This window comes from Sinocyclocheilus grahami, unplaced genomic scaffold (genome assembly GCF_001515645.1).
Source record: "Sinocyclocheilus grahami isolate Dianchi unplaced genomic scaffold, SAMN03320097.WGS_v1.1 scaffold714.1, whole genome shotgun sequence".
NCBI lineage: Eukaryota > Metazoa > Chordata > Actinopteri > Cypriniformes > Cyprinidae > Sinocyclocheilus > Sinocyclocheilus grahami.
In genome coordinates this window covers 321,007-332,025 of record NW_015505893.1, presented here as the reverse complement: position 1 = coordinate 332,025, position 11,019 = coordinate 321,007, and the positions used below count along the sequence as shown (strand labels likewise).

General features: G+C 37.1%; 1 protein-coding gene across 2 annotated transcripts in view; it reads left to right on the top strand.

Moving 5' to 3' along the window:
* Positions 1-9,134, top strand: part of lgals8a (galectin 8a) — a 10,427-nt gene extending 1,293 nt beyond the window's left edge. Inside the window, exons 3-9 of one of the 2 annotated variants that reach the window (XM_016244317.1) lie at positions 836-1,046; positions 2,599-2,727; positions 3,337-3,387; positions 5,271-5,297; positions 7,489-7,577; positions 7,716-7,881; positions 8,781-9,134. In XM_016244317.1, the coding sequence (XP_016099803.1) occupies positions 836-1,046; positions 2,599-2,727; positions 3,337-3,387; positions 5,271-5,297; positions 7,489-7,577; positions 7,716-7,881; positions 8,781-8,930 (823 nt within the window). In that variant the 3' untranslated portion in view covers positions 8,931-9,134. The remainder of the gene's footprint in view (positions 1-835; positions 1,047-2,598; positions 2,728-3,336; positions 3,388-5,270; positions 5,298-7,488; positions 7,578-7,715; positions 7,882-8,780) is intronic. The other variant, XM_016244318.1, reaches the window with a different exon arrangement.
* The last annotated feature ends 1,885 nt before the right edge of the window (positions 9,135-11,019 follow it).

The window sequence follows — 11,019 nt, the reverse complement described above, 5'->3', positions numbered from 1 at the left end:
TAAACACGTCGCTCATGTCGAATTTGATTGGTCACTGAACGCGTCACGGTCTCTAAACGCGAATTTGATTGGTCACTGAACGCGTCCCCTTTTTGGAACATGATTAAAGCAGCAAATTTACAATTTATCCATCTCAAATTATACATATTCAAGTTTTTTTTCATGTTTGTTAACATTTAAACACTTTTGGAATAACATTTCTCCTTTGCCTAATTCATGGCTAACATTTTATGTATCTTAAATATAGACGATTGATGTATATTATTATGTTTATATTAATTAATTAACTTTCCACTTTTTGCATGACTTAAAGATATACATTAAAATATGTATTATTATTATTATTAACAAAAAAAATGTTCTTTTCTTCATGCAATATATGTCTGATATCTCATCTCCAGCATGCTCATCTTTAATGCTGTTGTCTCCGTGTTAACCAAACAAAATACTCTTTGTAAAATGCTTGTTAAAATTGTTGGTCATGTTGAAAATTGCAAAACAACTGTGGGACAGTAAAAATTTGTGAGAAGTGTAAATAATTTTCACACACACACACACACACAAATTAAGTTTATTTCATTCTTTGTTAGATCATTCATGGATAAGGGACCAAAAAAAACGGCCTGTAACCTTTTTAAAGTTTTAAACTTATTTTAAAAGTTGCAAAAATAAATAATGACGGCATGACGAAAAATTGCAAGATGGTTAGCAACCATATAACAAAAACAATAAAGATGAAATTTGTTAGTTAGTGCAAGTTGAAGAAACAGCCTGCTATGTATTTATAGCACATTTAAATTGTGTCCACAGTGATAAACAGTCAAATGTCTTGTAGATTTCAGGTTGACCTGACCTGCGGGAGCAGCATGAAGCCTCGGGCAGACGTGGCCTTTCATTTTAATCCTCGCTTCAAGCGGTCTCCTTACATCATCTGTAACACACTGCAGAAGGAGCGCTGGGGCAAAGAAGAGATCCACTACCTGATGCCCTTCCAACACGGAGCTGCCTTTGAGATCATCATACTCGTGCAGAAAGATTTGTTCAAGGTTATAAACAACTTGAGTTCCATCAGTTTGGCTCTTGTTTATTGGCATCTATCTCTGTTGCCATATGATGCCAACTTTAATCTCATTCTCTTGCTTAAAATGGTACAAGATAAGTGACTTTATGTTAGCTGTTTTTAGAAAGTTAAAGGTGAAGCGTGTCATTTTTGGAGGTTGAAATAATTTCTCCTTAATATGCAGCAAGCAAGCGGCCCCCAAAAGTGTAAACATGGTGGCTCTGTAGATATAAACAGTTGATTTGTTTGAGATGCCACATGCCTTGCCTTGAATGTAGAAGAGAGTAGGCTGCTGCAGTCGGGGGAGGAATTAAAAAAAAAAAACTTCATAGTGGTATAGAGGTCCATGCGAGCAAAAGCAGATATTGCATTTATGTTCTTTTTTTTTGTGCAGATGAAATAAATGCATTTGAAATACTGCTGCTTTTGTATCTAACCAATATTTCATCCCAAGGATGCGAAGGAGTTTAACTCTGTAGTAAGCTTGATCTTGAATCGTGTCTTGACCAATTATTTCCAAAATATGATCCAAAATGCAAAATTCCTAGAAGCCCCTAAAGGGACATATATGTGACCCTAGACCACAAAACCAGTCATAAGGGTATTTTTTGCTGAATAAATAAGCTTTCCATTGGTGTATGGTTTGTTAGGATAGGACAATATTTGGCCACGATACAACTATTTGAAAATCTGGAATCTGAGGGTGCAAAAAAATCTAAATATTGAGAAAACCGCCTTTAAAGTCGTCCAAATGAAGTTCTTAGCAATGCATATTACTAATCAAAAATTAAGTTTTGATATATTTACGTTAGGAAATTGACAAAATATCTTCATGGAACATGATCTTTACTTAATATCCTAATGATTTTTGGCATAAAAGAAAAATCGATAATTTTGACCCATACAATGTATTGTTGGCTATTGCTACAAATATACCCCAGCGACTTAAGACTGCTTTTGTGCTCCAGGGTCACATATGACATATTGGTATACGCTCACAAAACTTTGCGTTCTTGCAAACGAAAACAAAACTGGTGTTGGAAATAATACGAGCTTGGAGAAAAACTAGATTTCAGTGTTTTTGTGAGTTCTCAGGGGAACACAATACTTTTTTGTGAGAGAGCGTAAAAGGTTTGTGAGCCAGTGCAGTGTTTCTGGAGGGAATGCATAAGTTTTGTGAGTGTTTGGAGTATAATTTTTTCCTCTTATCTTATGTTTTGTCCATCAACTTGTCCCTTTAGGTGCTAAAGATAAATAGATTTAGTTATAAGAACAAAATGTCACAGTTCTACGCCAGTGAGATCTGTGATGTCAGCAAGTCATTTCCCAGTGTTTTTTTTCAATTCACATGCTTTTAGTTGATGCCACATTAAGCATGAGTTGGTCTGCACAAGAGTAAGTGTTCAGAAAAAAGTCACTGTGTGCTGATTGGAGCAGAAACCACACACTCTTCAGCTGATCCTCCAAATTCCAGTCATTTCATAAGTTACTTCTTGTTGTTATACCGCGTGAGATAAACATTGTTTTACTCCCTCCAGGTGGCGCTAAATGGTTCTCACCTGCTGGAGTACAGGCACAGGATAGAGCTCAAGAAGGTGGACACACTGGCCATATCAGGGAAGGTTCAGATTCAAGCCATTGGGTTTATTCCCAGTTCAGTGAGCAAGGTAACGGTTTATCTATTAAAACTATAACCCCCCCCTCCCCCCGGTTTCACAGACAAGGCTTAAGCCTAGTCCCAGACTAAAATGTAATTCTGAGCTGTTTTAACTGAAAGAAACTTGCACTGACTGATCATAAAATATATCAGTGCCTCTGTTTTGTCTCAAGATGCACACCAGCAATGTTTTTTCTAAGGCATGTTTATAAAAATTACTTAAATGTCCTAACTGAACAATGGCCTAATCCTGGTTTAGTCTAAGCCCTGTCTGTGAAACCAGGCCTAAATGTTTAAAACATTTTAAGAACGATTTTGGATTTGCATTTAAATGTAAAAAGTAGCCCGAAAAATGAAACTTTAATGGGACTGACAGATATATATATAGGAAAGGTATATGTAGTGAATAGTAGCAGATAATTTGTTTTACAGGTCAGAGGTATATAGTACATAATCAGGGCTGTGTTTCCTAAGAGCATCGTAAGACCCATTGAAACCAATGGAGCTACAATCAACTTATGATGCTTTTGGGAAACGCAGGCCAGTATGTTTACTGTTTGTTATGATGTGGCAGGGATTGCATTTTGTGAGATAAACGTGTTCATTTAATATTTTTTAGAGTTCCATAACACCTTCAAATGGAGTTGCAAGCAAAAGATCACAGCCTTATGTAAGTGACTATTCTGATATTGCTTTTTTTCTATATTCAGTATATGCACACTATTGTTCAAAGGTTTGAGGACAGTAAGATTTTTGTAATGTTTTTAAAAGAAGTTACTTATGCTCACCAAGGCTGCATTTATTTGATCAAAATGCAGTTAAGGGCACAATATGTAAGATTTCACCGCTAGAGGGCGCATATTCAAAACAAACAAAGAAACAAAGGCGTAGTTTGATGACGCCGTGACTGAGTGTGGAATCATGGGAGTTGTCGTCTTCATCCCCATAGCCGACGCAATCCTACGGGACTCGGGCAGAAATCATGTTTATGGATGAGCTAATGTATTAAAGATTTATTAACATCGTAGTATGAAGCAGAGTGAGGCGGAAAGCAGTCGAGGCAAAACGAGGCCGCTGAAGCAATTGCTAATGAGAGACGAGCGTGACACACGGCTCGAAAGCAGTGTAGCTTTTATTATGCCACACTTTAGCGCTTCCGCTCCTTCCGGTCGTGCGTATGTGGGGTAAAGCAGCGCTGTTTTATCATACTAGATACGTTTGAAAGTTATGTTATAATGCTACTCTGTGCGGTCATCACCTGTCTATTAAAACGCACAACATATTAAAGGTGGGGTAAATGATTTCTGGTAGCCAATGTTGATATTTGAAATCACCAAAACAAACACGCCCCTACCCCAAAAGGGTCTTTCCCCTATTTTGATAGCTCCGCCCCACACATACGTATGCAACCCAGGCAACAATTAGTTCTGTGAAACAAAGCAAAACCAATGTTACACCACGTCTACATCGGACGTGAGCGGCGCGGCGCAACAAATCCCCGACAGAAAACTGCTGCCGGGTTCTATTTATGACTTGCTGACACAAATTTCAAATGGTTTTCAACGGTCGTTTGATCGCGTCCAGTGTAGGCAGACTTTAGCTGTTGTAGACACGGTGTTACTCATCTATCGAGAAGAAACAAAGCAACCTCGGCGTCCGATTGCAGGCCTCCGCTCCTTGAGTTCTCTCCAGTGCTGGAAAGCTGATCCGATATTTACGCGGGTCCTACTTCTTGCCTTATCGTTAGCCTTCTTTTGTTCCGCAGACATTTTCCTCTTTAGTTTTTTTATCTGCCATCTCTATCTTTCTGTCGCTCGGCTCGGATAATGCACTGAACGCTCTCTCCTCCACATCATGAGTAGACACGCCCCTTATTGCTGATTGGCTACAAGTTTGTTTTGCTAGTCAGCCCGAATCAGTTTTCGAAAGTGTTTTTGAAAAATTACACAAGTCTGCAAAATATATAACACCGTTCTAGTGGTTTTTGGGTATTTTAATAAAACAATCTTACAACTTGTGCCTTTAAAACAGTAATATTGTGAAATATCATTACAATTTAAAATTAATGTTTTGTACTTTAAAATGATTTAAAATGATGGCAAAGCTGAATTTCAGCATCATTACGCCAGTCTTCAGTGTCACATGATCCTTCAGAAATAATTCTAATATGCTGATTCAGTATTCAAGATACATTTCTTACTTTTATCAATGTTGAAAACAGCCGTGCTGCTTAATATTTTTGTGGAAACGTTAATATTATTTTTTCAAGATTCTTTGATTAATAGCACGTTCAAAAGAACAAAAGTATTCTTTACTGACCTCTTTTGAACAGTAGTGTATTTCTCTCTATATATGGTATATGCACTCTCTCTAAATGTATGTATGAAAAATACAGTACTGTTCAAAAGTTTACCATTCAGAATTATATATATATATATATTGTTAGTGAACTGATGTGTATCTATATTTTGCTATATTTTATATCTATATATAAAATAGATCGTTTAGCTGAAGCTGTTTAATTATGACATTCCCTCCTCTTTCATCCAATAGTCAGTCATGTCGGAGTCAGGTGACACGGTGAGTACATGTTAGTGAAAGTGACATGTGGCCAAGTATGGTGACCCATACTCAGAATTAGTGCTCTGCATTTATCCCATCCAAAGTGCACACCCGCCGTGAACACACACCCGGAGCAGTGGGCAGCCATTTTTTTTTTTTTTGCTGGGAGCAGTTGGGGGTCCGGTGCCTTGCTCAAGGGCACCTCAGTCGTGGTATTGAAGGTGGAGAGAGCGCTGTACATTCACTCCCCCCACCCACAATCCCTGCCGGTATGAGGCTCGAACCCGCAACCTTTGGTTTATGAGCCCAACTCTCTAACCATAGGGCAAACCTGGGTAAATTGTTTTCACATGCGACACCAGTTTATATCCAAATAATACTGGATAATTCAATTTCAGAATAATTGAAATCAAATGGAAGTGGGTGCCTCACAGTCTGGACAGAAACCAGGACATTGGCATTATTTGGTTACTTTGACCCTTAAATCAGGCCTTTACAGCAAGCACCTTACTGATTAGAGACCTGTAGAGTACAAGAAGATATAGTGTATTGTGTCTTGTTGTTAATGGCGTTTGCCAAGTCAAGCATCACTAGAACTGTTGTTTATGAATTAGGAGTCATACTTCAAACAAGCAATAGTGCACCTAAAATAAAAATTCTGGGTCCCACCTTATATTAGGTGGCCTTAACTACTATGTACTTACATTTAAATGAATAAATCGATACAATGCACTTATTGTGTACATGTTTTTACATTGTAATTATATGTAAAAAAATTATGCCATGTAATTACATCTGTAATTGTTTTTCTGTAATTACATTTATAAATACACTGTTGACCCATCTCTTAAACCTACCCATACCACCGAACCTGTCCCTAATCTTACCAGTAACCCTCCTCAACATCAGCAAAAGTGTTTTGCAATATACGAACACAACAATTGCATTGTACTTATTTTTGGATGTTAGTACATAGTAGTTAAGGCCACCTAATATAAAGTGGGACCAACATTCTGTCATCATTTACTCACCCTGATTTATTTCCCGGTTAATTTCTTCTGTGGAACATAAAAGAAGATATATGTCTCAGTGTTTATTTTGTCCATACCTTGGAAGTCATTGGTAATCAAAACTGTTGGTTGCCAACATTCTTCTTTTGTGTTATGCAGAAGAAAGTCTTCAAAATGTACAACTTGTTACTAGGTAGAAGTGTGAATTGAGTGTAAATCTGAGTTTTGTCCTAACCAAGCATGACGAGAAAAAGGACATTTTGTCAATGGCGTGGTTACAGCGGTTCTCTGGGTTTCTTCACTTATCATAAAATCATTATCTGAAAACTCTAACCAGCTAACAATGCCCTGGGAACCACCTATAACACCCTAACAGCTGGCTTAGCAACACCTTGGCAATCATACAGTATTGCAATGCATTCGGAACACCTTAAAGCTGGAATACACCTCACAACTTTTGCACAGATTTTTGCCCCAATTTGCCGTCTGGATGAGTCGATGCAAATTTAGGCAGTTGGAGCTTGACAGATTTCACAGAAAATTACATTTTATATGATTTTTTAATTTTTTTTTAGCTTCAGCCTATGATTCCATCTAGTTGGAGGATTTCAAGTATGCTTGATATTTTGAGTCAGTTTTAAAACAAACATTGTTTTCATTTTTTTCATGCATCTCCTTGTAACGAGGTGCACATTTTTGTGTTTTTTTTCCTCTTTGGGAACGATTTGAAAAGTCTGTTAGGAACACCTTAAAGCTGGAATACACCTCACAACTTTTGCACAGATTTTTGCCCCAATTTGCCGTCTGGATGAGTCGATGCAAATTTAGGCAGTTGGAGCTTGACAGATTTCACAGAAAATTACATTTTATATGATTTAAAAAAAATTTTTTTAGCTTCAGCCTATGATTCCATCTAGTTGGAGGATTTCAAGTATGCTTGATATTTTGAGTCAGTTTTAAAACAAACATTGTTTTCATTTTTTGTGTGATCCTCAGTCATTTAGTGTGTAATGCCCAGATTTTCTTTGTAACCATTTACAAAGTCAGCAAGTGTCTGTCCCGATTTTAAAAGATGTGTAGTGTATACCAGCCTTAAATGACTGCATAGCAATACCATAGCTGAGAATTATTATCGTGGTTGTTGTCTTTGTTGTGCTGAATTTGAAACCATTGTAAGATGCGTTTCTGTTTCGCTCCAGAGTCTTCCATTTAAGAGCAAACTTGCGAAAGGATTGAGTCCAGGAGATTCCATTATGGTGAAGGGGCAGATCTCTGGTTCCCCAGAGAGGTATGCGAAGAAAACAACCATCAGGAACACCACGGGAATATTCTAGATATATAAAATACATGCTTTTTGTCATTTTTAACCCATTTAACCCTTTTAATAATGTATTGATGTCTTTCATGTCTTCCTTTATCCCCACAGTTTCGCTGTAAACCTGCGCATCAGTAACTCGGAGGACATTGCTTTTCACTTAAACCTTCGTTTCAAACCGGCTTCCTTCGTTAGAAACTCTTTCCTGTCTGGTTGTTGGGGGCTTCAGGAGACCTCCCTCCCCAGCTTTCCCTTTTCACCCGGGCAAAACTTTGAGGTACAAGACCTTGTTTGTCACTAAATGAGAGCATCTGTTGAAATTTAAAATCAACATGAAATATTTTCTTAATGCACATTCCTGGTTCATTACATTAGCATTATTCCAAAGAGAATCTATTCGTCATAATATAACAACTTTTCCTGTTAGCTGTTCACTCAACAATAAAAACCCGGTATGTTGCATGCCTGTATGAATTTTGCTTCTGTTGAACACAAAAGGAGAAGAATGCGGGTAACCAAACAGTTTCTGGTCTCCATTGGCTTCCATAGTATTTTTTTTTTCGATAATATGGAAGGCAATGAGGACTAGCAAATATGTAGCTTACAACATTTTTCAAAATATCATCTTCTGTGTTTAACTCATACAGGTTTGGGGTGGGTAAATGGTGACAAAATATATATATATAATTCCTTTTTAGGCATTATTTGTAATGTAAAATGCTAATTAGTTAATAGTAGTGCATGTTACGGCAATGTTATATTTACTTTGTATCATGCTGTAGTGGTTATTTTATTGGTTTTAATGTTTACGGAATGTCCGATTTTTACTGATTCAAATTAGTTAATTAAAACTAATTTTGATTAGAATTAATAATTCTAATTAGAAGGATATATCAATTCAGTGCATTATGTGAAAAGTAATACCTTGTGTGGAGACCAGAATCACCATTTTAAATGGCAGTATTCAAATATTTTGTTTAAAACGGAGCCTTTGTCCTAACTTGGAAATATGTCAAATAAGTTGGCTTACAAATGCAGATTCGTGTTGACTTTAGAGAACGATGGCTTGGTTTTAGTGTGTTTCTCTGAAAATGCAGGATGGAGGCCATGATTGGGTTAAATATTTCATCAGTTCCTTGCTTGCTGTGACCTCTGACCTCATGTTTTCCCTGGCAGATGATCATCCTGTGCGAGGCTCAGGAGTATAAAGTGGCAGTAAACGGGTTCCATCAGCTGAATTACAAGCACCGTGTGCAGGATCTAAGTTGCGTGGATGTGATAGAGATTGTGGGAGATCTAGAGCTTAAGGATGTGAAGATTTGGTGAGCAGCTCCAGCTTGACGACTTGACATTCCCGTGTTTCCTCCAACCAAGTATATTTAATCAACCTGAGAATCCTGCAGCTGCAAGCGAATCGGAACTATTTTAACTTATATCATTTGAATTTGGACTAAAATGCTAGACCTGGGGCCTCATTTATAAAATGTGCGTATGTACAGATTTGATCTTAGAGTGTGCATACACTAAAATCCACGGCAACGTTCATATTTATAAAAACGGTCTTTGACGTGGAAAAGTACTTACCGCTACGTCAGTGTCTTAGCAGGCGTACGCACTCTTCCTTGTGGCAAAGTCGGAGTACTGCAGCTATTTGAACATCTAAGCTGCAATAATAATAAAAGTACGTGCAAGCACCGAATTCATCATAAACAACGAAGATGCAGAGTAAGAGATTAATTGTGCAGTGTAGTCATTTTTTTTGATTAACGGGAGTTTTTGCGAGATTAAATTGACCTTTTTAGTAGCCTAATGTTGAGAGTTCTTTACACAGTTTATTCCATGTTGTTGTTGTTTTGTATTATTTTATTTTACAAGAGAACTTGTGAAGTCTTGATTTACTACTAATGCGTAAAATAGAAAAAAAAGCATAAACGTGTAGCCTATAAGAATAGGCCTATGTCATGCAATAACGGTTTTAATATAGCCTATTCTATTCAATAACATCTGCTGCTTTGCTTCTGTGAAAATTAATAGAGATATCAGCCTTAAACTTTGTTTTTGTCATTTACATCAGCTATATTTGTATAAAATACACTATATATTTTTGTGTCAGTACATTAATGGCACATTTGAGCAGCATTAGTAAACTAATTTTATTATGATATGAAACGTCCGATTTTTCTTTCAATAATGTTTTTTAAAGTTTTGCAAGAATTTCGTGATACTAAACTTTTGATTAGTTGTCATAGCAAGTGATTTTAAAAGTAGGATGGCTCCCTTTTTACTATAAGATAACTGAAAATTACTTGAAGTCGTAGTTTATTCTTACTTTTGGAAACCTAATGGTTTTATAATTATAATTATTATTTCTGTTGCTTCTAGAAGTAGTAATTTTGTTAAGTCAATAGAAAAAATATAACTACACACACATCGTTTGTCCACTGAATAATTACTCATTATTAGGCTAAATAAAAAGCGTCCCCGCACGAACCTCTACCTCCGCCAGCAGGACCTCAATTTCAGACTCAATAAAGTTTATTTTTTTCTTTGTGCTCGTTATTCTCAAGCATAGAAATTCGAATATTGGCGTGTGCTCTTTTATATGGTAATGATATTAATTAGGTGGCATTTACAAGGCGGAGATCTGACACCAGTCAGCTACGCACAATTTCAAGATCATTTGCGATTTATAAATGTCACATCTGGAAGAGAGGCGTACGCACGTGTTTTTGTGCGCACGTTCGTTTTCTCTGAATCGCACTTAAGCACTTTTGAGAAATTATCTTAGAACAAATTTAGGACGGTTTATACGCAACATTTTATAAATGAGGCCCCTGGTGTGGCCATTTACATCTGACTGCACATGATACTCCTCAACTTCTTCGTCTAACAGTTAGCACATTTGAACTTTTATTCTGTTTTGTTTGCTTGTTTGTTTTAAGTTTTAAAGGGGTCCTATTATGCTCTTTTACAAAGTCTTGATTATGTTTTGGGGGTGTACTAGAACATGCTCTCATGCTTGGTGGTTCGGAAAACGCATTATTTTTCACATAATTTACATTATTAAAATACCTTTCTCCCCATCCTGGCACAAATGGCTCGATTAGTTCCGGCTTTGATGAAGGTCCGCCTTCCGAAAAACAAAATGTGTTGTGATTGGTTAGCTGTCCCAGTGTGTTGTGATTGGCGAACAGCTTAGATGGTGTTTCATTACTGCAACGCCCCTTGCTCCATCTTTCAACAAAAGCTTTTTGGGCGAATCCGACAGGCACTGTACTCCCTCATGTTGTGGAAGCTGTCCTCAGTAAAATGCGCAGCACACAATAGCAAATTGGGGTTATAATGCTCAGGAACAGAGTTAAAAAATAAATTGCAACCACTGTTTCCTGACATCATCCGCTTTCGGAAGCCCAAA